Source organism: Portunus trituberculatus, chromosome 46 (assembly GCF_017591435.1).
Source record: "Portunus trituberculatus isolate SZX2019 chromosome 46, ASM1759143v1, whole genome shotgun sequence".
Taxonomy (NCBI): Eukaryota; Metazoa; Arthropoda; class Malacostraca; order Decapoda; family Portunidae; genus Portunus; species Portunus trituberculatus.
In genome coordinates this window covers 25,053,644-25,081,186 of record NC_059300.1, presented here as the reverse complement: position 1 = coordinate 25,081,186, position 27,543 = coordinate 25,053,644, and the positions used below count along the sequence as shown (strand labels likewise).

General features: G+C 36.5%; 1 protein-coding gene across 13 annotated transcripts in view; it reads right to left on the bottom strand.

Annotated features, from left to right (window-relative positions):
• Window positions 1–27,543, bottom strand: part of LOC123520017 (protein sidekick-like) — a 243,970-nt gene that overhangs the window by 8,077 nt on the left and 208,350 nt on the right. For 9 of the 13 annotated variants that reach the window (XM_045281814.1, XM_045281815.1, XM_045281817.1 and 6 more), the window contains 14 exons: window positions 27,185–27,416; window positions 24,445–24,573; window positions 23,939–24,109; window positions 18,386–18,566; window positions 17,925–18,140; window positions 15,253–15,478; window positions 14,826–15,020; window positions 14,439–14,603; window positions 13,056–13,425; window positions 12,621–12,739; window positions 12,017–12,176; window positions 11,375–11,395; window positions 7,372–7,529; window positions 6,985–7,147 (listed from right to left, as the gene is read on the bottom strand). In XM_045281814.1, coding sequence (XP_045137749.1) covers window positions 6,985–7,147; window positions 7,372–7,529; window positions 11,375–11,395; window positions 12,017–12,176; window positions 12,621–12,739; window positions 13,056–13,425; window positions 14,439–14,603; window positions 14,826–15,020; window positions 15,253–15,478; window positions 17,925–18,140; window positions 18,386–18,566; window positions 23,939–24,109; window positions 24,445–24,573; window positions 27,185–27,416 — 2,506 coding nt within the window. The remainder of the gene's footprint in view (window positions 1–6,984; window positions 7,148–7,371; window positions 7,530–11,374; window positions 11,396–12,016; window positions 12,177–12,620; window positions 12,740–13,055; window positions 13,426–14,438; window positions 14,604–14,825; window positions 15,021–15,252; window positions 15,479–17,924; window positions 18,141–18,385; window positions 18,567–23,938; window positions 24,110–24,444; window positions 24,574–27,184; window positions 27,417–27,543) is intronic. The other 4 variants (XM_045281816.1, XM_045281821.1, XM_045281824.1 and 1 more) reach the window with 1 other exon arrangement.

Below are 27,543 nucleotides of genomic sequence, written 5' to 3'. Positions count from 1 at the left end.
AGCTTGCATGATACGGTGGGGCTTTCAAACTTGGAAAAAATTACCTGGATAAAATTTGGTTAAAGTGAGTTTGGTGTTCATTAAATGAGCAGATGGTAGTAAAAGGAAATGTTCGTTGTAGCGAAATTTCGTTGTGTGAACCTTCGTTAAGCGGGGTTTGCATGTATATATACAGTAAGCCCCCACACTTGGCGAATCTCAGCTTGGCGAGTGGGTAAGGTGGTGAGCGTGGGATCGGGCAGACATCCATGCATAAGTTCGAATCCCACAACGTACAGCCTTAAAACACTTTGCCATTTGTCGAGTGGTTTAAAGTTACCTACATGTCACCATGATATCCAGGTTCTAGGTGGTTACACTCAAGATGAGCTTGGGCAGTGATATGGACCCTAATATGGGTACCACTATAAATAAAATTGCCTGCGCCACTAATTGGCGGAAGCTGAACAGCGCTTCCCATACACTCTTCAAGTGTGCCTACAGGCGCTATAGGCCTTACCGTAAAAAAAAAAAAAAAAGAAAGAAAGAAAGAAGAAGAAGAAGAAGAAAGAAATTCACTTTTGGCAGTAGGGTGGCCACAGACCACTGAGTGCATGCTTGGCGATTTGAATGCAAACTCGGTAGTCCCCTGGCAGCTGCACGGTGAACCATGTGGCTCCTTGGTGACGTCAGACCTCTCTCTAAACCTATCAGAACACAGTGTGAGAGTCCCCTTCAGCCATTTTGTTTGTGCTACCCTCTGTTCTGCTAACGTGTGAAGGAACGATCGTGGCTCTAACGTTAGAGCTCGTCAGGCATGATCATGGCACTTTTCAGAAACCACGCTCCCACGGTCCAGATATATCTTATATCTGGACCGTGCGTCCTCCTTTATGCCGCACAGTTTGTTTATGCTTGAGGCTATCTGTCATATATTGAGGCCTGTCATTGGCCCTTTGTTTTTAAGATAGTGAACACTTAGCCAAAGGGGAAATGTATTTTTTGGTGAGATATAAGATATACATGTATTTCCATGGATAAGTAAGCAGTTCAGAAACATATTATGATGCATGACAATATTGGAATCATTATTTTTATCTCGTTATTGGTTTAGATAAGAGTGCGTTGTGCTTGCTTGATGGAGTCGGCTGAGGAGAATGTGTTGATGCTTGTTCCTGACCGCGAAGAAGTTGAATTTTCATATTACAATTTGTTTACTTCCTTGATTTATTTTCCATAATGAATGCAGTCTATCAAAGAAAAACTTATTGTCTTATATAAGAGTGTGTGGTGTTGGCTTGATGAAATCACATGAGGAGGATGTGGTGACGCTTGTTTCTGATCACGAGAAGAGGAATTTTCATTGTATTATATTTTGCTTACTTTCCTGCTTTATTTTCCTATCTTCTATAGTTATAGCATAATAGTAGTAGTAGTATATATAGTAATAGTATGCAAAAAGTAAGAAATTAGGTGAAAAATACAATTTTTTTGGTCTTGGGAGGTGGTTTGGAACGAATTATAAATTCTTCCATAAGAATACATGTATTTTGATGCTTTAGAGTAAGAACGTTTTGGAGTAAGAACATTTTGGAGTAAGAAAAAAATTTTGAACGGATTAAGTTTGTATTCCAAGGCACCACTGTAACTTTATAATGTTGATGATCTTAAATTTATGAAGGGAGGGAGAGTGAAGCAGGAAATACGCTAGCTGGCAACCTGTGGAATGTAAACAAAGGGTGCATCACTGTACTGTATGCAAAACTTATGTACCACATTTCCAGAAGGCTTCCCATTTTATCCATTGCAGAGTCATGAGTTCATTCAGGTGGTTCTTTTAGCTTGCAAGGAAGATATGATCTCCCCGGCCTTCTTAACCCTTTCAGTGCTCCGGACCACAATCGTGACTTTGGGGGAAATGCCTCCTGTCCATGATCGTGGTCCCATATTTGACGAGTCACAGAATTAAACCGGGCGCCTCCTGGCTGCTGCTAGTTGCCAGATGACATTCTCCCACCCTCCCTCGACTCACGGGACATGCCATCAGAAATACATAAAAATGATAAAAATACAGCATACTGACATAAGTGTTCTCACCATCCTCACGCTTGGCACCCTCACACCTACACAAACATATCCTTGTAAAAGCTGATACATGATTGGCTAAGTGTCCACCATCTTGAAAACAATAAGCCAATGATAGGCTTTGAGCAATGATATTAGTTTTCTTGGCTCTTTCATGTCTATGAATAATATCCAGGTTCACTTCGAGAGTAAGAGACTTCCTGGTCTTCTTAGCAACACTAGACAACATTGCAGGGGTGGTTGCAGGGCGTTTTGGTGGCATGCTGAGTGTGAGATGATGAGCTGGTGCTGGACCCTGCTTTTGTTTTGAACTAAGTGGGAAAGTGTAGGGGAGTGAGTGGTGTGTGTTTTGTCCATGATAGGCGCTGGTGTACTCAAAAGCCTGTCGGCTTGCATGATACAGTGTGGCTTTCATATTTGGAAAAAATTACCTGGATAAAATTTTGTTAAAGTGAGTTTGGTGTTCGTTAAACAAGCAGATGGTAGTAAAAGGAAACATTCATTGTAGCGAAATTTTGTTGTGTGAACATTCGTTAAGCGGGGATTGCCTGTGTGTGCGTGTGTGTGTGTGTGTGTGTGTGTGTGTGTGTGTGTGTATTCACCTAGTTGTAATTTTACAGGGCCTGGGTATCATACTCGTGTGGCCCCGTCTCCATATCTACACACATCCAACTTTCCTTTAAAACTATGCACACTCCTCGCTGACACTACTTCCTCACTCAAACCATTCCACACCTCCACACATCTTTGTGGGAAACTATATTTCTTCACATCCTTCAAGCATATTCCCTTGGCTATCTTTTTACTATGCGATCTCGTAGTTCTATTTAAGTTTTCCTCTCTCAACATCATTTGCTCATTATCCACTTCATCCAGTCCGTTCAGCAGTTTATAAACCTGTATTAAATCTCCTCTTTCTCTTCTTTGTTCCAAGGTAAGGAAATTCATTTCTTTTAATCTCTCCTCATAGGTCATTTCTGCCAACTCGGTATCATTTTTGTTGCCATTCTCTGCAATCTCTCCAACTTCCTTATATGCTTCTTTTTATAAGGGGACCAAACCACTCCAGCATATTCCAATCTTGGTCTAATTACCGTACTAATTAATTTCTTCATCATATCTTTATCCATATAATGGAAGGCTAATCCAATATTTCTTATCAAATTATACGTTTCTCCAAACATCTTATCAATATGAGCCTCAAACTGCCCATGGTCTTGTATTATCACTCCCAAATCCTTTTCCTTTTCCACCTTTTTCAACACTACTTCTTCACCCATCTTATATGACCCTCTTGGCCGTCTTCCACTCTTTCCCATCTCCATCACATGACTTTTGCTCAGATTAAATTCCATCTCCCACCTCTTGCTCCACTCCCAAATCTTATCCAGATCTGCCTGTAAAATTTCACAATCTTCTTCACTCTTCACACACCTACACAACTTCGCATCATCCGCAAACAAATTAATATAACTGTTTACTCCCTCTGGCATGTCATTAATATATACAAGGAAAAGTATTGGTGCCAGCACTGAGCCTTGTGGGACTCCACTCTCCACCACCAACCAGTCCGACTTTGCATCCCTTATTACCGTTCTCATCTCCCTCCATCTCAAGTAGTTTTCCATCCACTTTAACACTTTTCCTTTCAGTCCTCCATAAATCTCTAATTTCCATAGCAGTCTCATGTGAGGTACCTTGTCAAAAGCTTTCTTTAAATCCAAATATACACAGTCCATCCATCCCTCTCTCTCTTGTATTTTGTCAACCACTCTTGAATAAAAGCTCAGTAGATTTGTTACACATGACCTCCCTTTCCTAAAGCCAAATTGATGATCCGATAATAACTTATGATCCTCCAGGAACCGTATCCAATATTTCTTTATCACCCTCTCACAAATCTTACCGACCACACTTGTTAGAGACACAGGTCTATAGTTAAGAGGCTCTTCCTTACTGCCTCCCTTATAAATGGGCACCACTTCAGCTCTTTTCCACTCCACCGGTACTTCCCCTGTTTCTAATGAGCACCTTATATCATATAATGGATCAATCAATTCTTCTCTACACTCCTTCAATAATTTTCCTGAAACTTCATCTGGTCCCATCGCTTTATCATCTTTAAGTTCCTCCAACATTTTATATAACTCCTTTTTAGGTATCTTAATGTCATCCATGTGCACATTTCCTTGTACATTCTGAGGCTTTACAAACATTGTTTCTTTAGTAAATACTTGCTGAAACCTATTATTTAGCAATTCCACTATATTCTTAGGGTCATCTACTATCCCTTGCTCTCCTTTTAACCTTTCAATGGACTCTCTCTTTTTAAGTTTACCATTTATGAACCTGTAAAACAATTTTGGATGTTCCTTACTCTTGTCTACAATATCTTTTTCAAATTTTCTTTCTTCCTCCCTCCTTACCCTCACATACTCATTTCTCGCCACTCTATAATTCTCCTTATTTAGTATATTCCTGCTCTTTTCCATCTTTTCCAAGCCACATCTCTTTTCCTTAGCCTTAACACAAGTTGCATTAAACCAATCCTTTCTTCCTTCCTCTCTCGTGTGTGTGTGTGTGTGTGTGTGTGTGTGTGTATATATATATATATATATATATATATATATATATATATATATATATATATATATATATATATATATATATATATATATATAGGCAACCCCCACTTAACGAACGTTCACACAGCAAAATTTCGTTACAACGAACGTTTCCTTTTACTTCCATCTGCTTGTTCAACGAACACCAAACTTGCTTTAACGAAATTTTATCTAGGTAATTTTTTCCAAGTTTGACAGCCCCGCCGTATCACACAAGCGGACAGGCTTTTGAATACACCAGCGCTTCTTGTGGACAAAACACACACCACTTGCTCCCCTACCCTTCCCTGCTCTTAGTTCAAAACAAAAACAGGGTCCAGCACCAGCTCGTCATCTCACGCTCAACATGCCACCAAAACTCCCTGCAACCAGCCCTGCAATGTCGCCTAGCATTGCTAAGAAGACCATGAAGTCTCTTACTCACAAAGTGAAACTGGATATTATTCACAGACTTGAAAGAGGCGAGAAAACTAATAGCATTACTTGCTACCATGGGTTGATTACATCTACTGTCTTTACTATTTTCAAGTCAGCAGACTCTATTAAGAAGGCTGGTGAGACCGTATCTTCCTTGCAAGCTCAAAGAGCTACTCGAATTCGTGACCCTGCAATGAATAAAACGGAAACCCTTGTGGAAATGTGGTACATAAGTTTTGTATGTGGTGCAATGATGCGCCTTTTGTTTACATTCCACAGAATGCCGGCTAGCATTTTTCCCACTCCACTCTCTCTCCCTTCATAAACTTAAGATCATCAACATTACAAAGTACTTACATACATACATTAGTGTACATTATAATGACTTAGTCTTAAATTAAACTGCTTAAATGTTTAACTTCATAATTTTTACTTTCATTAAACCTTTTACTGTACTATGATGCACTCTCGCTTTGTTTACTCTCAATGGAAGTTCAATCCAGGGATCAAACTTGTTATAATTGGTTCGTTTATCAAAAATTCACTCAACGTTTTTTTTCAGGAATGTAACCCATTCATTAAGTGGGGTTGCCTATACTGAAAAAGGTGTGTCCTATATGCCATCAAATAGAGAACCTCATTGTGGACGATTAGGAGCTAAGGTGGATGGGTAGATTGGGGAATATATGCAAAGAACTATTTCTCAATAAACGTATATAGGGAAAATCAACTATTATACAGCATCATAACCCAGGAGTTTTTTAATAGCAACAATTTAGTGCATGATATAGACAATGTGGAGCTTTTTAAGTATGCACCATAGCAATAATACATTATAGCGAATGGTGCGATAGCAGATGGTTAAGTGTACATGGATAAGAGTATGATGAAAAAATCATAACCACTATGATAAGACCCAGATTTGGCTATGCAGCAGTTGTATGGCCTTTACAAATGCAAAAGGATATCAAGAAATTAGAAAGAATTAAAAGGACACCTACAAAGCTGGTGCCAGCGATGAAGGAGCTTACTTATGAAGAAAGACAGAAGGAAAAGGGACTACCAACTTTGAAAGATAGATGGGAGAGGAGAGATCTAATAACGATGTATAAACACGGTGAATCACATGGAAAAGATAGACAGACAAGATCTGGTATCACTGACAAAATATGGAGATAGATGGACGAGAGAACACTCCAAGAAGATTGTGAAGAGTCAATGTCTGAGGAACATTAAAAAGTTTAGTTTTCCACATCAAATGGTGGGTATCTGGAACAGCTTGAGTGAAGGGATAGTAACAGCAGAAAATGTGCATACATTTAAGGAAAAGTTGGATAAAAATAGATATGGAGACAGATCACTATGATCCCCATTTGAACCCTGCAATATACAGCTAGGTAAACACAACTAGATAAACACACACACACACACACACACACACACACACACACACACATATATATATATATATATATATATATATATATATATATATATATATATATATATATATATATATATATATATATATATATATATATCAAACAACAGTATACATATTGTAATTAAAAGTTTTTATAGAATGCAGACACATCCAGTGAATTCTTACTTAAGTGGCTCCTTTCAACTATTATATTGTAATGGTACTTATCATGATAATGACCATGTTTCCTGTAAATTAATTCTCTGTATTGTTGTTGTGGTGCAATTGTGTATTTTCCTTGTATCAAGTCCAATTTTAGCTTGGGATACTGCAAGAACCTACCAAGAAAACAGAAATGAAGTATACATTCATAGGATCTATAAGAACCATAACACATACTAAAAAGCAGCAGAAGTCAAACACAATCATGCACAGTCATACAGATTAGAACCTTACGTTTGTATTTGTAGGTTTTGCTTTTGACACACAGAGCTGCAATGACAATAATGATGAGGACAATGGACACAGCAGCCAGTGTGACCATAAACCACGTCTGATGATAAAATGGCCGCTGCTGCAAGTAGCCGTACTCCAGGAAACGTTTTGAAGGAGTCACAATCTGGAGGCAATGAATGCAGTATCAGTACAGAACCTTACTCTATAATGGTGAAACATGTACAGTATATGTGCATTAAACCTTTCCAATGAAAATCAGTTCTTATCAGTACTGATAATTTATGTGATTGTGTTTCAATAACAAAACAGAATTGCTGCATTAATTAATATACTTTTATCAATAGCATTAAACCTGTGCTTCCAGCGAAAATCACTAAAATAACTTACTTTTTCATCAGCAACTGCTGGATATGAAATACCATATTCATTGTAGGTGATGAGACGAAACTCATACTGAGTGGAAGGCAGGAGGTTCTGGTAGGACACAGTGTATTCCTCCACTTCCCCTGTTTCAGTCTTCATCAGTACTGACCATTTGTCAGAATCTGCAGATAATAGTTCATTCAAACATTATAGGTTCTATTTCTTTCTTTTTTTTCTTTTTCTTTTTGAGTTCTTTATAATATAAATAATATTATGAATCTTAAAACAAATTTCCTTAAAGTAACAACTTCAATACTTATGTTTTTTCATCATATGAAATCAAGCTGATTATATTATCATACAAACAAAAAAAGGTGAGACTAGTGTTAGTAAAACATATTACACATAACAACTCATAGGAAGAAATTGGATCAAAGATTTACTAAGAGAAGATACAAGATGATTGTTTAAAAGAAAATCATGAAGCAAATACACTGAACATTATTTTCAACAAGGAAAACAATTAGTAAATAAGCGCTCGCCCAGTTGCGTGGCATTGCTGTATACCAGATTTAAAAAAATCTTATTTGCAGTAAAATCTCTGCCAGCACAAGAAAGTAAACAATTACACTGAGCCAGAAAATATCTTAGCAGACTTACACATCTATAAATTAAGTATATAAATGATCAATACAATACAGTTACTATAGTATCATACTTGTATATGCAACAACCAAGTAAGAAATTTAACCTTTTTCTTAAAGGTCTTACACAACAAGCAATGATGTTCACACTAAAACTCTCCAGAGTTTAGTGTAAGACCCTGGTTTCAATTAGATTACCAAAAGTCCACTTTAAGCTAAAATTTGTATAAGTCAAAGTTACCATCTAAAAGCTGTAATCAATCCATGAATATCAAGTGTATTTCTAGTTGTCCTTTTGTCAGTTGTATTGATAATTTCTACATAATGAAAGCTTGTCTGTACCATTAGTATACTCAGCAAAACTACTTTTATGCTGTTTACTTTCTCATCATTCACACACAGTCTGGTATTGGCACACTGGCAGGAACTTAAGATTTTACATAATTAAAAAATACAACAATAACCTGTCATTAGGTCACCAAATGCACTCGGGGTATTCTACTGTATCTGTCTTGTTAAAAGACTGGACCTGATTCTACTTAGCTGCACTTGATTACAGTCAATAATGGTTCTAGCTAAAAGATGTTGACAGATGTCAAGAAAATTCATTCCTTGTATCATTATTTCTTATACACTGAACCTGAAGCTAAATGTGCTTAAACTGTAAAATATCAAATTGGTTATTTTTTCTTATATATATATATATATATATATATATATATATATATATATATATATATATATATATATATATACATACACACAAGGAACCCCTGCTTAACGAAGGTTCACACAATGAAATTTCGCTACAACGAAGATTTCCTTTTACTATCATCTGCTTGTTTAACGAACATCAAACTCGCTTTAATGAAATTTTATCCAGGTAATTTTTTCCAAGTTTGAAAGCCCCGCCATATCACGCAAGCTGACAGACTTTTCAATACACCAGCGCCTCTCATGGACAAAACTCGCACCACTCACTCCCTTAGTTCAAAACAATAACAGCGTCAGCAGCAGCTTGTCTTCCCTCACTCAACATGCCAACATGCCACCAAAACGCCCTGTAATGTCGCCTAGCGTTGCTAAGAAGACCAGGAAGTCTCTTACTCTCGAAGTGAAGCTGGATATTATTCACAGACACAAGAGAGGCAAGAAAACTAATAGCATTGCTTCCCACCATGGCTTGACTCCATCTACTGTCTACCACTTTCAAGTCAGTAGACTCTATCAAGAAGGCTGGTGAGACTGTATCTTCCTTGCAAACTAAAAGAACCACCTGAACTCGTGACTCTGCAATGGATAAAATGGAAAGCCTTGTGGAAATGTGGTACATAAGTTTTGTATGCGGTACAATGATGCGCCCTTTGTTTACATTCCACAGGTTGCCATCTAGCGTATTTCCTGCTCCACTCTCCCTCCCTTCATAAATTTAACATCATCAACATTATAAAGTTACTTACATACATACATTAGTGTACATTATAATGACTTAGTCTTAAATTAAACTGCTTAAATGTTTAACTTCATAATTTTTACTTTCATTAAACCTTTTACTGTACTATGATGCACTCTCACTTTGTTTACTCTCAATGGAAGTTCAAGTCAGGAGTCAAACTTGTTATAATTGGTTCGCTTTACAAAGATTCGCTTAACGAAGGATTTTTAGGAACGTAACCCTTCGTTGTTTAGGATTGCCTATATATATATATATATATATATATATATATATATATATATATATATATATATATATATATATATATATATATATATATATATATATATATATATATATATATATATATATATATATATATATATATATATATATATATATATATATATATATATATATATATATATATATATATATATATATATATATATATATATATATATATATATATATATATATATATATATATATATATATATATATATATATATATATATATATATATATATATATATATATATATATATATATATATATATATATATATATATATATATATATATATATATATATATATATATATATATATATATATATATATATATATATATATATATATATATATATATATATATATATATATATATATATATATATATATATATATATATATATATATATATATATATATATATATATATATATATATATATATATATATATATATATATATATATATATATATATATATATATATATATATATATATATATATATATATATATATATATATATATATATATATACTGACCCTCAAAACAACGGACCTCCCATCAACGGATTTCGGAAACTACGGACAAATTCCGGAGTCCGGTTTAATCTATGGACAAATATTAAAATGTGAGATTGTCCGTTTCCGGCAAATTATTGTCCGGTAGGTGGTGGGTTGGTCGCGTCATCAGCTGTTGGCCGCCATGTTTAATCTTCAGTCCGTGCGTTTTCAATCAACAGCAAACATTGTCCAGTGCTTACCACTCCTCTTTTATGCATTTGTACCCTTCCCATGAGTGTTTAACCTATCCAAAATGCCTCCTAAACCTAGTAAACCAGTGAAGCGTAATCGAAAGGTTCTTCCAGTAGCTGCTAAGCTTGAACTAATACGAAAATAAGAAAATTTTACATATTTTATATATTTTATACAGTTTTTTACGTACTTTTGCAAAGAACAGACTTTTGCAATCTACGGACAGGGTCGTGCACACATTTGTCCGTTGTTTCGAGGGTCGAGTGTGTGTGTGTATATATATATATATATATATATATATATATATATATATATATATATATATATATATATATATATATATATATATAAGGGTTAGTTAACAATGCACAAATATGCAAAACGCTTTTGTGAAGTGACAGGGATTTCTGTCAGTAGGTATATATTTAATATTAATCAAGTAAATGAAAACTACAACCTAAAAATAGACACACTAAATAGTCTCCACCACATAAGTACAGCCTTGAATCTTGAATCTCTCAGGTTAGCCAGTCATTCTATTTAGCCTGTAGTAAAGATCAACTTTGGGAACTACGGGAGATGTACCTCCATTATGTACGTTAGCACTGAAGATTGTTCTAGTAACATTTCTACAAGGAAATTATTATGCTTGATAAATATTTCTCTGTACATATTTCTATGGAACAGGCACATTAATTTAGAAATATTCATACAGGTATTCTAACAGAAAAGAACATCTTGAAAAGTTATGCTTTCGTGGAAGAACATTTATGTCATAATTAATCATTATTGCGTAAGCATAGAAAATAAAAATATCAGACACTGATATATTAGAAAAGCCATGCAGCTGAAGCAACACCATCAAGCAAACACCAAGCACTACTTCACTCCTCCTATACTTACACATCTGCCATTCAAAGCTGGCTGCTCTCGGCAGGCGAGGAGGGTAATTTTACAAAAAGAAAGATAAACTTAGAAAACCACCACCAAATACAGCCTTACTTATAATGCAAGATTAAAAAAGAGTTGCCTCAAGGCACATCAAATGGTTTTAAGGTTTACATGAACAAAAAGTCTACAAAGTCTCAAAATACATAATTGGTAACTAAAATGTATATCATAATTACCTGGTATAAAAATATAAAGTATGTACACATATAAACAAAATTTATGTTTCATTAATGTTTAATTAATGCAGCTGCAAAGAAATTAATAATTACAAAGCAAAGAAAATCAAATGTATGTAATACATTAAAAGTTTAAACTGCAAAGAGAAACTAATAATAGATACCACTAATGAAAACAAAACTCTCCAAAGAAGCTTCAAGAGATAAACAATGAATGAAATGTTACAGAAAAGTGCAGTACAGTGGTTTACACCAGGCATTAATGTACGTACTCATGCTTGTGATGTGAAGCAAATGAACATTAATGTGCATTGCATTATAATTTTTCTTTTAATACTTAGCACAGAGAGAGAGTAAGCACCAATAATCCTCACAATCCCCAATTGGCAACTGAGGTTTAAATACAATAATTTCTTACCAATTTTTCTTTCTTCAATATAATAACCTAAAATTGGTCCTTTTCCTGAGTGGCTATTGCGCCAATGAAGAGTGACACTGGACACTGTCTTGGTGAGGCTCAGGTCCTTGGGACGTGCAGGTGAGCCCTCTTGAGGGCCAGTGGTCACATTGGCCTTCACCTGAGGACAAATTATATCATAAGTGTTGAAGAAAATCTTTTACTTTATGATGTTCCAAGTTTTATACAGATGGACTTGCAATACATTGTTTTTTCCTTGCTATACATTACTTTCTCTTAGGTAAGTATTTTTTAGAATAAGTTGGTACAGTAATTTCAAAAGCCAACACAAAATTTTGGTAGATTTGAGCTGGAACTCTTTATGTGACTGAAGCATCTCTCAATTTCAATAAATAAAAAAGCTATAGAATGATCTCTTTGAAGTGGTACTACAGAGTAAGAGAGAGAGAGAGAGAGAGAGAGAGAGAGAGAGAGAGAGAGAGAGAGAGAGAGAGAGAGAGAGAGAGAGAGAGAGAGAGAGAGAGAGAGAGAGAGAGAGAGAGAGAGAGAGAGAGAGAGAAATGTTGTAGTATATATACTGTGTGAGTTTCCAAGGTAAGCTTACCTCTGGACCATCACCAACAGTTTGAGCTCGAACGCTGAATTTGTATGTCACTTCTTCCTCCAGAGATGTTACAAGTAAATATGGTGTTGTTACCTTTTGCTTCACTTGCTTGCTGAAATCTAAATCCATAAATATGAAGTAAAAATATCTATATCTAACTAGATTGCCAAACAAACACAAAGATCATAGGAGCATGAAAACACATATGCCTTGGCTTCCTACTGCCCTGTCTATCAAAATCAGCTGCATATTTAAAATCCCACCATGGCTCAGCATTACCTAATAATTTAATAAACTGGGCAACTACTATAATGTACAAAATCCTATAAATAAATCTTGTCTTTCCCTTTTTGCCTTAATTCTTCAAATAAAAGGGACTATCGTAAATGATAACGTCCTAGAGAAGTAAAGAATGTAGTGAAAGATAATACTTACTCTCATCAGGTTGAGCTGTCTCATAGGTAACAAGATATCCCTGTATTACTCCATTGGGTCTTGGTGGCTCATCCCATATCACTTTGAGGCTGTTCATAGTAATATCCGAAAATCTCAGCTTAGCAACTGGCCCAGGAAGATCCTGACGGGTGCGTACCAACACTGGCTGTGATTTGGGTCCATCACCAGCAGGGTTGAAGCACAACATAGTGATGACATATTTTGTGTACATGTCAAGGTAAGGGAGTTCATAACTGGTGGTTGCAGCTCCAACAACTTCTATCTCATCAGATCCTTCTGGGTCTTTGTCACTCCTATAGAATATTTTGTAGCCAAGTAATTCACCATTTTTGTCTTCTTCTTCTGGGGGCTGAAAAAATGTACACCAATTTTCAGAAAGTCACCAAATAAAGATATAAAAACAATAAACAAATTTATCTAGATAATTGGATGTCTTTTCCTGAGAGCTCCCCTTTTTACTCTCCTCTTATCTCTTTCACACATTATGAAATTGTCTTCTCTTCTCACAGTATATTATCCTATTTTTTTTAACAATTACCCTATTTACAGGTAGAAATCTTATCTTTTAGATATCTCACTTTTTCTGTCACTAAACTGACTTAAGATCCTTAATTTAAGCTACTCAGCTTTCCCAAACTACATTCCTTCATTGCTATTTGATATAATAAATCTGTTATATACACTTTTATTTTTTTCACTTTCCATTCTATGCCCACCACAAGCAGCTCTTATGTAACCCATATAAAGTGGTTGAAATAAAATTTCATAAACTAATGCATCCATTGATATACTAGGCTAATACATTCCTTGAAGGAGGATACTCAGAACAGTGTTGAATGCATTAAAAAAATCATGTTTGCAAGCCTACCCTCACACCTTAAACTTTAAGTCTCTTATGGGGAAAAAAGAGTACAGATCATCACCCACATGGCTCAAGGATCAGGTGTGCCAAACACCTACCTGACAAAACAGCTACTCCATCCTTGCTGCAATGTGACAGCCTGAAACCTTTCCCATATATTCACATACTATTATATTACAGGTAACACCAACAAGAAGCTGCTCTTTAAATAAATTAGGAAAGGTGTCCAATACCTCCTTGGAGATCAGTGACCTAAAGCTGTCTATCTAATGCTGAAAATATTGCTTTAATCCATAAAGAAACTTTCATTCAAAGGGTAAACTGTTTACAAAACTAAAGAATTACGAAGGCTGGGGGTCACTGGACTACACCTACCATAATGTTGTCAAAATGTGAGTTATAAATGAATAGCAACATTTCCACTCTCTTTATTGTTCACTGAAATTCAATAATCATACAAACATCTTACATGGTAAAGTAATCAAACAAATGTTCCCTACCTCCCATGAGAGTTTGATTTCAGTGGAAGAAAGTGCCTCTGCTATGATGTTTTTGGGGTTGCCAGTGGGCACAGCTTCTCCCACATACACTGTTATGGGTGCAGAAGGGGGTGACTCTCCCTGGGCATTAAAAGCCACCACCAATACCTCATAATTTTTGTCCACCTGGAAAGAAAACAAGAATACAATCTGTGCCACTGAAGATTTGTATGAAATATTGTACTTTTACTTATTCCTTTTAAATAAGATTTCAAAATTACTGAGTTTCAGTGATTCTGCAATTTCAACTCAAAAAAATATCTAATATGAATGCCTAATTATCACAGTAAATTTTTATTACATGCTTTCTTGTTAAAAGAGAGAGTAGGAAAGAGAAAGGAGCAGTACCTGAAGATCCTCAAGCACAACATCTCTGGATAAGGTATCTTTTAACTCTTTTTGCTGTAAACTAAAGGCAGTCGGGATGTCTGCCATTTGGCGATACTTTATTCTGTAGCCTCCTGTTTGGGAATCCCCACTCCATGAGTCTGGAAAAAGAGGTGTCCATTCCACGCGGACACTCTTTGTTGTGATGGGAATAACCTGATAAAAGGAAGTTATTACATAGAGTTATCTACCTGTTAGGTCATTTACAGCTATTAAAGCAAAATATATCAGTCTACACCACCACATTTATACCTCTTAATACATGAAGCATAATACTACTTTATGAACAAAGAAATACAGTAGATATTATCATTAAAGTATGTAGAGAAAGGTTATTATGCTACACTAGTTACCTGTACATCACTATTAGAAATACAAAAATTTTTACTTTTATATCAGTAGGAGGTTCAATGGGAGCTGCAGGTAATGTTCGGACGTCCTCACTGCTCTCACTCCAGCCGCTCGCCCCAATGTCATTTGTAGCCTGGAGTCGGAATTTGTAGGATGTGAAAGGCTTGAGATTTTCTGCTAAATAACTGTTCCCTGAGTAATCTATCTTTTCCTGAATGGTCTGCCATCCATTCTTGCCTTCAGTATACTGCACTGTATAATATCTGAAATTGTAACAAAATAAGATTCACATTTGTCAAACAAATTTCATAATGTGTGTAACTCTTCCTATGATCCTTAGCTTCACACATTTTCTATACTTCAGTCCTCCTTTACCCTTCCATTTTAATTTATAATTACAAGATCATCATTATCAACACAACCTTTTCTCTTTTCAAAACCTCCCTGTTCCTCTTGGAAGACATTTTCTATTCAATCTCTGATCACCCTTATCAGTGCCCTGCCACACACCTTTCCTGCCACACTCAGCTAACTGATGAGAGTTATAGTTAGAACATTTCTATCTGTTCATATTTCCTTTACACAAGGGAAGTACACAAAAATTTTTCAAGTGTTCTGGCACCTTATCATCATTAAGGCACTCAGTCAGCAACCCTAACAACAACAGTGTAATGCTATCCCCACCATTCCTCAAGCTCTCTACAGCAGGGAGGCGATGGCATGGTGGATAAAGTGGTGGATAATTAGGTGTTCTGAGGTGTCTCCGACAGTTTTTCTCGCCCCTCCAACTGCTTACTCTGTATAAGGGCCTTATCCGTCCCTGTATGGAGTACTCTTCGCATGTTTGGGGGGGTTCCAGTCACACAGCTTTGCTTGATAGGGTGGAATCGAAAGCTCTTCATCTCATCAACTCCCCTCCTTTGACTAACTGTCTTCAGTCTCTTTCTCACCGCCGAAATGTTGCATCCCTTTCTATATTTTATCGCTATTTTCATGGTCACTGTTCTACTGATCTTGCTAACTGCATGCCTCCCCTCCTCCTGCGGCCACGCTGCACAAGGCTTTCTTCTTCCTCTCATCCCTATTCTGTCCATATCCCTAATGCAAGAGTTAACCAGTACGCTCAATCATTCATCCCTTTCACTGGTAAACTCTGGAACTCCCTCCCTGCATCTGTATTTCCGAATTCCTACAACTTGTCTTCTTTTAAGAGGGAGGTATCAAGGCATTTGCTCCCCTAATTCTAGCTGACGGTTTTGGCACTTTTTGTACTCTTTGGAGAGCCAGCGCTCAAGTAGGCTTTTTTTTCTAACTTTCTTTTTATTTTGCCCTTGGCTGGCCCTCTTCCCTACGTAAAAAAAAAAAAAATAAATAAATAAAAAAATAAAATAAAAAAAATAAAAATAAATAAAAAAATTTAATCCCACCAAATACGGTCTTGAAACTTTGCCATTTACTTACATGTCACCATGATACCCAGGTTCTAGGTGGTTACTCCTAAGATGCCCTTGGGTGGTGATATGGACCCTAATATGGGTACCACTATAAATGAAATTGCCTGTGCCACTAATGGGTGGAAGCTTAACCACTTCAATACGGTGACGCCTATGTAGGCGTCATGAAGCCCCAGTAGCATATACGGTGACGCCTACGTAGACGTCATATTTCTTTTCTGAGCTTTCTTCAGTTCAGTTGTCCCGTATAGTGTGTTGGATACCAACTACACACGCCATATGCTGTCATTGAAATCCTTGTGCTCCTCCCACCATCCTTGTCTCCACCAATCACTAAAGATAAGCTACATGCGTCCCACCTTGTGTCTAAAATTACCCAATGACATAGACTGTTCCCATCTCTCTCTTTCTCTCCATTTCCTCCCTCCCCCTCTCCCTCTCAAAAGATAAGTTACATGCGTCCCGCCTTGTAACATTCGTGAAAACACACACACACACACACACACACACACACACACACAAATACAAAAACAACAAATTTTCTAATCTCTCTCTCTCTCTCTCCTCTCTTCATTTCCCTCTCCTTTCCCTCCTTCCCCCTCTTCCTCTCAAAAGATAAGCTACATGCGTCCCGCTTGTGTCTAAAATATTAGCAAATGTCACTCTCTCTCTCTCTCTCTCTCTCTTTTCTCCGAGAGAAGCGTCCACTTTCCTCTTTGAAGGCGATATAGTGACTAAAAAATAGCAGCATAATACACAAAGACGACAAGTATGACAAGCTTGCACGAGTTTGCCGCTCGGCAAGGGCACTACCACCCGTATATCATACAGGCGGGCTTTTTTAACATCCGGCGTGAAGGGGTTAACAGTGCTTCCAATACTCTTCAAGTTATCTACAAAAAACATCCAGACTTCCAGTTTTTCATTTCCTCATTTCCCTTGCAGCCTTTCATGTTTCCTGTTCTTTCACTGGTGTACTGTTTAACTCCTAATGCAGTGACTATTTCTTCCACCAAATACCATAGTCATTGCTCCATTCTCCTCCTCTATACTCAACAATTCTTCAAAACATTCAGTCCATCTTTTACAGACTGCATCTCTCATAACCCTCTTCTTTGTGTCATGCTTGGTTCCTCTTCTTCTTGCATTTGATCCATCATTGCTGCCAGATTGCAAGCATATCTACATATCTTAAAACAAATAAATAGAATATTTCAAGAACGAAGCATCTTGTGGGGACATCAAACATATTTACCTTATAGGGGCAAATCCATCTCTTCCAGGATTCCAGGAAAAGGTAATTGAAGTAGAGGTTATCTGTGAGTGTGATATGGAAGGTCGGGAAGGAGGTGCTGGAAGTTCCCTGTTGTTAGTGGTGTATACTGGGGCTTGCACTGATTGCCCATAGCCCAGCCGTGTGCGGGCACTGACAAGGAACATGTAGTTGCTCTCAGGTTTCAATTCCACAGCTCTGGAAGGAAAGCATGTAAATATATAAGCTTCAAGTGATTTTCTACTATAACCTTCATGAAATAAAGGCAAAATAATTGTAAACATTTTTGTTCATATATCAAGAAAACGTTAATGAGAACAGCACATCATTGCCTCATAATTTTTATTGAGCCAATAGGTATCCTTGGATTCTCAATGATCATACCTACACAAATATTAAGGGACAACTGCATATTGTAAAAATTCAGCTTCTTGTAAACTTACTTAAATGTGCGTTCTGTTGGAGGAAACTCATGGGTGTTGTTAACATCTGTGCTGTCAGCAAGGTGGTACACTATGGAGTATGCAGTTATTTCTCCATTGGGTTCTTCAGGAACATCCCAAATAATGCGTGCATAGGTGAAGGACACATCAGGGAAAGATATTGCTGATGGAGGCCCAGGAACTGAGGAAAAAAAAAAAAAAACAGGATAAGTTCCTCAAGCAAAGAAACTTAAACTTAATTGAAGAGAATGAGAATAATGCTGACAATAATATGAATAACAGTTACTTTGTTTTATCATAAACTTTTTTTTTTTAGGAGTAATTATAATTCAAACTGTTTTCTCACGGACATATACAATAGAGAATCTCTTATCCAAAACTTTCTTGACCAGAACTGTTTCAAGATTTGTAATGCATATATACAAACACACAGAAAAATTGGATAAGTGTAGATATGGAGATGGGGTCACACAAGCGTAAAGCCCAGGCCCTGTAAAACTACAACTAGGTAAATAAACACACACACACACACACACACACATGCATAGTGTAGTGGTTAGCACGCTCAACTCACAATCGAGAGGGCCGGGTTCGAGTCCCGGTAAGCGGCGAGGCAAATGGGCAAGCCTCTTAATGTTCACCTAGCAGTAAATAGGTACGGAATGTAACTCGAGGGGTTGTGACCTCGCTTTCCCGGTGTGTGTTGTGTGTGATGTGGTCTCAGTCCTACCCGAAGATCGGTCTATGAGCTCTGAGCTCGCTCCGTAATGGGGAAGACTAGCTGGATGACCAGCAGGTGACCGAGGTGAATTACACACACACACACACACACACACACACACACACACACACACACACACACACACATTTGTGTGTAACAAATTTATTGAGTTTCTACTCAAGAATAGTTGATAAAGTACAAGAGAGAGAGGGATGGATTGACTGTATTTATTTAGATTTAAAAAAGGTGTTTGATAAAGTGTCACATGAAAGATTACTATGGAAGTTAGAGGAGAAGGGTGGCTTAAAAGGAAGCACATTGAGAAGGTTGAAAAATTACTTGATGGGGAGAGAAATAAGGACGATAGTTAAAGATATGAAGTCCAAGTGGAGAGCAGTTGACAGTGGAGTGCCACAGGGGTCAGTATTGGCGCCAATACTTTTTCTCGTATATATAAACGACATGCCAGAGGGAGTGAACAGCTACATAAATCTGTTTGCAGACGATGCGAAACTGTGCAGAGTCATTAAACAAAAAGAGGATTGTGAAATACTACAGGAAGACTTAAACAAGATCTGGAAATGGAGTAAAAAATGGGAGATGGAATTCAATGTGGACAAAAGCCATGTCATGGAAATGGGAAAAAGTGAAAGACGACCAGTGGGAATCTATAAGATGGGAGATGGAGTAGAACTAGAAAAAGTAAAAAAAGGAAAAGGACTTGGGAGTGACAATGGAAGAAAACAATGAACTGGTAAGCCATATTGATAGAATTTTCAGAGAGACGTATAATTTGCTAAGGAATATTGGATTAGCATTTCACTGTATGGACAAAGAAATGATGAAGAAATTGATAAGTACTAAAATAAGACCTAGATTGGAATATGCAGGAGTTGTGTGGACCCCCCATAAAAAGAAACACATAAGGAAATTGGAGAGAATACAAAAAATGGCTACAAGAATGGTTCCAGAATTCAAAGGGATGACATATGAGGAGAGACTAAAAGCAATGGATCTACCAACCCTGGAACAGAGAAGAGAGAGAGGATCTGATACAAGTTTATAAATTGATTAATGGAATGGATCAAGTGGATAATGAAAAACTAATCCTGAGAGAAGAATATGACATTAGAAGCACAAGATTGTATAGTAAGAAACTGAGGAAGGGAAGATGTCTGAGAGATGTTAAGAAATTTAGTTTCCCACAAAGATGTGTTGAGACTTGGAACAGTTTGAGTGAGGAAGTGGTGTCAGCAAAGAGTGTACATAGTTTTAAAGAAAAATTGGATAAGTGTAGATATGGAGACGGGGCCACACGAGCATAAAGCCCAGGCCCTGTAAAACTACAACTAGGTAAATACAACTAGGTAAATACACACACACACACATAAGTTGCTGTAGAGGAAATTATGGCTAGAAAAGGGAAGCTGTCTGATGATGTTGATCACAAGGAAATATGGATAAAAAGAGATATGAACTTAGAGGAAAGGGAAAAGGAGAAAGTGCTAAGAAGTTAAGCTAAGCAAAAAAAAAACATGAGAAAAGGACAGAGATAGAGAAGAAGAATTTTTACTGGAAGGTTCTGGATATGAGACTAAATAAATAAAGAGTGACTTATACTAACATAGATGGGTTGTTATCAAACATATTGGAAATTTGGGATTATTTGAAAGAAAAAAAAAAAAGCAGGATGTAATGTGCATTGTTGAAATAAAGCTGAAAAAAGAGATCTATGTCAACTTTAAAGAGGGGGGGATATAATGCCTAGAGGAGGGACAGGAAGGATAAAGGGGGAGGAGGAATGCTAACAATGGTTTGTGATAATATATGTGTGGAGGATGTGCAATATGGTGAGAACAAAGTGGAAGTAATGGGAATAACAATCAGAACAGAAGATTTGAAGAAAAGAAAAATTATAGTTACATATGTTCCTCCAAAGACTAATACATGGGGATCAGAAGAGCATAAAGATATGCAAAGGGAGGTGATAAAGTGTCTGGATAACATGATAAGAAGATATAGAAGAATACTCTTAGTTGAAGACTTTAACTGTAAAAAAATAAACTGGAGAGAGATGGAAGTAATGGATAATGCTGGGCAGTGGAGTGAGAAAGTGTTACAGTTGACTATGGTTAATACAATGGACCAGTGGGTGGAGGAGTCAACAAGGTACAGGGGGGAAAAAGAACCATCGTTGCTTGACCTAGTTTTCACAAAGAAACCAGAGTTCTGTTCAATCATACAATAACTTAGTCCAATGGGGAGAGGTAATCATGTGACATTAGAGATGCAAATTCAGGAGGAAGATGAGATAAGTTACAGAGATGATTACAAAGGAGAGAGATTAAATTATGCAAGAGCAGATTTTGAAAAATTAAGGATCTATATTGCTGATATTGAGTAGACAAATATTATGTACAGAAATACAGTACAAGGGAAATATGACATTCTTACAGAAATATAATGAAGAAGTAAAAAAAATTTGTACTTGTTTACAGAGTTCAGAAAAAAATACATGCTTGGTACAATGCTAGATGCATACAGGCAAAAAAGGCACAAGATAAAGCGTGGAAAAAACTCATAAAACGGAGAAATGATTATAACAGATGGCAGTACAAGGATGTGAGAAATGAATATATTAGAGTAATGAAGGAGGAAGAAAGAAACTTTGAGAAAGATGCAGTGAAAAAAAGCAAAGATGAACCCAAACTTTTCTACAAGTTAATAAATGGCAAAACAAAGAACAAGGAAACAATTGAAAAAATAATTAACGAAGGGAAGACATACTAAACAGAGGAGAAAATGTGTGAAATAATGAATGAGAGCTTTAAAATGGTATTCACTGCAGAAGAAGATTTCACAGAACCTAGTAGGATATTGCATTGCCAAGGATTACAGGAGATCGCAGTGCACAAAGAGGATATTGGAAGATTATTGGATAAGTTGGATGTCAGAAAAGCAATGGGGCCAGATGGTGTATCAGGCTGGGTGTTAAAAGAATGTAAAGAGCAACTACTGGATCCAATTTGGGAAATAATTACAAGTTCAATAAATGAAGGGAAAGTTCCACTAGAATGGAAGAGAGCCAATGTAATTCTGATATTTAAAGGAGGAAAGGCAACTGAACCACTAAATTACAGACCAGTGTCACTTACAAGTGTCTTAGGGAAGTTATGTGAAATAATTATCAAAGAAAAATGGGTTAAATTTCTAGAAGAGGAGCAAGTCATATTGAACAGACAATTTGGATTCAGGACAGGGAGGTCATGTATATCAAACTTATTAAGCTTCTACTCAAGTTATTACAGGACTTGAAAACAGAGATGGATGGGTTGACACAATATACCTGGATATTAAAAAGGCTTTTGATAAAGTCCCTCATGGAAGACTACTTAGGAAACTAGAGAGCACAGGAGGATTGCAAGGAACTTTGCTAGAATGGACAAGAGATTATTTGAAGGATAGGGAAATGAGAACTGTGATCAGAGATACATATTCATCTTCGGGTAAAGTAACAAGCAGAGTGCAACAAAGATCAGTGTTAGCCCCATTATGTTTCAGATTTATGTAAATGACATTCACATTGGGGTAAACAGTTATATAAATTTATTCACTGATGATGCAAAGTTGCTAAGAGTTATCAAAACCAGAGAGGACTGTCTGCTATTGCAGGAAGATACAAACAAGATCTATGAGTGGAGCAGGAAGTGGAAATTGGAGTTTAATGCCAAGAAATGTCACATAATGGAACTAGGAAAGAGTAAGAGAAGACCAGTATGGAACTATTTGATGGGAGAGGAACAAATAATGAAGACTAAAGAGGAAAAAGATCTGGGAGTGATCATACAGAAAAATCTGAGCCCCGAAAAATAAATAAGCAAGATATTTGGAATATCATATAAAATGTTGACTAATATAAGAGTGGCATTTCAATACATAGACAAAGATATGATGAAAAAATTCATAAAAAGCATGATACGTCCAGAGCTGGAATATGCAGCAGTGGCGTGGTCTCTGAGCTCTAAAAAGGATTACAGAAGATTGCTACAAAGATGGTGCCGGAATTAAAGGACCTAACATATGAAGAACGACTGAAGGATATGGGACTGCCAATCCTACAAGATAGAAGAGAACGTGGGGACCTAATAACAATGTACAAGATAGTCAATGGCATTGAAAGGATTGACAAAGAAGATGTGATGTTGTTGACTGAAGATGGAAGGACAAGAGGACATGAAAAGATCAAGATGAGGCAGTGTGTAAAGGATATTGGAAAATACAGTTTTCCACACAGAATGGTGGAAAAGTGAAATGCATTGAATAATGAAGTTGTTACAGCAAACAATAAGCATAACTCTAGAGAAAAATGAGATAAATGGAGATATGGAGACAGGACACTATGAGCCCCACTGAACTCCGTATAATACAACTAGGTAAATACACACCTACTACTTATAAGACTAAAAAAAAAAAAGAAAAAGGCATCATCAGCATCATCTCATAACATCATACTTTAATATAAACTATATTATTACTTCACTGTTTTTGTGTCAAACTATCATAAATGTGAATATGTGATGCCATCACTCTATAATTTTGCATTTCAGAAATCTAGATAAGGAATTTCCAGCATTTTATCAGACTCCTTGTTTACATGTTTTCATCCCTTGACCCAGGACATGGTTATGTGTAACTCATGTCAAGTTATTTTGAAAATTTAATATATAATATATAATAAAAAAAAAAAAAAAAAAAAAAAAAAAAAAAAAAAGTCTCCAGAAGTGCAGTTCATGACCATACAGCCATTTCACAAAGTGGATTGACTGACTCACCATCTTCATGTGTCTGCAGCAGCAATGGCGGAGAGGAGAGTGCCCCATCTCCAAGTCTTGTGTAGGCCAGCACTTGTATGGTGTACTGATAATATTTCCTTAGTTGAGTAATTGTTGCAGAAAAAGTATTGTTGTTGGGTATTACTTTCTCCTGTGGCTTTGCATTCTTACCTGTAATAGATATATAATTATGAAAAATTTCAGCTCTTATTGAAGTGATAATCATGGGAGAACATTGGCATTATACAATCAATATTTAAAAAAATTGCCTGATATATACTTCCAACATTCTCCTTGTAGTTAGGAGACAGCCTGACTGCACACTGTTGCTAGAGTAGAAGAATATTGCCACAATATTCCCAAATCACTATAGATGACTAATTGGAACAGAGTTACAAGGAGGAGAAAATCATCTTTCCACATAGATGCCTTCTGGCTCATAAAAGGAATTAACTAAAAATATACCAACATACAATACACATCGACCAAGCCAAGTGCATACATACCAACATACACAATTTTGTAGCCTTCTATGATCCCATTTTGGTGAATACTCGGTACTTCTTTCCAGCGAACAACAACGGTAGTTGATGATGTGGCATTGGCACTGACACCATCTGGCCCAGCACTTGGAACTGTCAATGAAAATGAAATATTATTCAAGGCCTAAATTTCCCTGACATTACTTTACATATCATTATTACTTCCTCACTTGAAATGTTACAATATATAACAAACATTCAAATATCATTGCTCTGGTGATTGTAAGGAAAAAAGTACAATGATCATCATAACGGTTGAAAATATCTGGAACTAGTTTTTTGCTATTCTAGGCACTACATCAGCAGACAGCTCTGATAAATGCCACATAATCCTTTTATACAGTGCCTCTGAAATAAATCATTCAGAGTTTTAAGTAAGTGATAAATGTTTCTCAGTCTTATTACAAAGAAGCTTCATGTTTCTAAAGGATTTTCCTATAATATTTGATTTATCTATAGTGTAAGGAATTTATGGCAATCATTTTCTGTACGATGATATTTTTTTTCAATTACAGGCAACCCCCGCTTAACGAAGGTTCACACAATGAAATTTCGCTACAACGAAGGTTTCCTTTTACTACCATTTGCTTGTTTAACGAACACCAAACTCGCTTTAACGAAATTTTATCCAGGTAATTTTTTCCAAGTTTGAAAGCCCCTGCTGTATCACACAAGCCAACAGCGCCTCTCATGGACAACACGCGCACCACTCACTCCCCTAGTTCAAAACAATAACAGCATCAGCAGCAGCTAGTCTTCCCTCATTCAACATGCCACCAAAACGCCCTGCAATGTCGCCTAGCATTGCTAAGAAGACCATGAAGTCTCTTACTCTCAAAGTAAAGCTGGATATTATTCACAGACATGAGAGAGGCGAGAAAACTAATAGCATTGCTTGCCACCATGGCTTGACTCCATCTACTGTCTACCATTTTCAAGTCAGCAGACTCTATTAAGAAGGCTGGTTAGATCATATCTTCCTTGCAAGCTAAAAGAACCACCTGAACTCGTGACTCTGCAATGGATAAAATGGAAAGCCTTGTGGAAATGTGGTACATAAGTTTTGTATGCAGTACAATGATGCGCCCTTTGTTTACATTCCACAGGTTGCCAGCTAGCGTATTTCCCACTCCACTCTCCCTCCCTTCATAAATTTAAGATCATCAACATTATAAAGTTACTTACATACATACATTATTGTACATTATAATGACTTAGTCTTAAATTAAACTGCTTAAATGTTTAACTCCATAATTTTTACTTTCATTAAACCTTTTATTGTACTATGATGCACTCTCACTTTGTTTACTCTCAATGGAAGCTCAAGTCAGGGGTTAAACTTGTTATAATTGGTTCGCTTAACGAAAATTTGCTTAACGAAGGTTTTTTTTTAGGAACATAACCCCTTCGTTAAGTGGGGGTTGCCTGTATATTGATTTACTCATCTATTATTTCATACAAGTTATAGTACACCTAACCCTCCATTATCGTGCGAAATTGGTGCCTAAAAAAACGCACAATAGCAGAAAACACGATAACGGAAGTGAAGAATAAATAGGAAATAAATAAATTGATGCCTCAACCCAAAAATGTTCCTAAAAATATTCCTGTTACCCTAAATTTACAACCATTAATACTGGAGTAGCTTATTAACATTTGACAATCTGAAATTAATGAAAACTAGCTCTGAACAATAGAATACCACGTGTGAGACTGATGGGTGGTGGTGGTGGTGGTGGTTGTGGTGGTGAGCAGAGTGATTGGAACCAATCAGTTCCCCTATTCAAATCACATGACATGAATACACAGCGATGATTGGCTGCTGGCTCCTCCTCCTCCTCATGATCATCATCTTCCTCCTCCACCTCCCTCTATTTAAACATTCGTCAGTGTGTGGTTGGGATATGGGTAGTACTACTACTACTACTACTACTACTACGGGTGCGCAATAACGACTTTCCAGATGTGCTAAAACTAAATTTTGCAGATTTTCATAAGTGCACGATAACACCTAAACGCAATAATGGAAAGGCACGACAATGGAGTGTTAGGTGTATAGTAGTATAAATCATGGTACCATTACATGTACTCAGGCTGTGGAAAATCTTATTTTTGTGTGAGGTAAATCCTAAAATTCAGCAGTGAATAAATAATGGTGCAATAGTTATAACTATCAATGTTTCATTACTTAGATTTAACATTTAGTTGTACAAGGTGCAGTCTTAAAAGTCCTGAAAGTTGAGAGAGAGAGAGAGAGAGAGAGAGAGAGAGAGAGAGAGAGAGAGAGAGAGAGAGAGAGAGAGAGAGAGAGAGAGAGAGAGAGAGAGAGAGAGAGAGAGAGAGAGAGAGAGAGAGACCACTATGTGGAACTCACTAATGAGCAAATATAGATCATGCAGTAATTTACATATTACATACCCTTCAAGTACCTCATTCTCCTGACAAAAGCTTTTTATAATACAATAAATGTTGTCATTAGAAGGAAGATCCACTGCAGTTTTCAAAATAGGAATGACAGGAAAAATCATGGGCAAAGCATAATCAAATAGTTTGCGAAAACAGAAATCATAAAAACTTAAATAATTACCAATAATAATTATCAGTTGATAAAAAAATTTATAATAGAATTAGATGCACATTAGAAGCCATGCAAATCAGCTGATAATTGCAGCTAATTTTTGCGAACACATTATCATTTACTTACCAGACTCTCTTGTTCTCTCTACAGCCATGGGAGCAGGAGATGATTCACCGATGTCATTAGAAGCAACCATTGTAACTTCATACTGAGTGTATTCCTGCAAATCCACCAACTGGTGTGAGTTAGCAGTGATGTCATACACAAATGCCTCTGAAAAGCTGCACTCACATCCCACAGGCCGGTACTTGATATGATATCCCTTAGGGGCTCCGTACCACTCAAACTGTTGCAGGGGCTGTTGAGAGCAAAGAAAGATTGTATTTATTATACATCAATTCTTATTTGCTATTTGATGCACACCCTTTTTTAATTCTCATTCCCTCTCAGTCATTGTAGTATACTTCCATTTTCATTCTCTAACA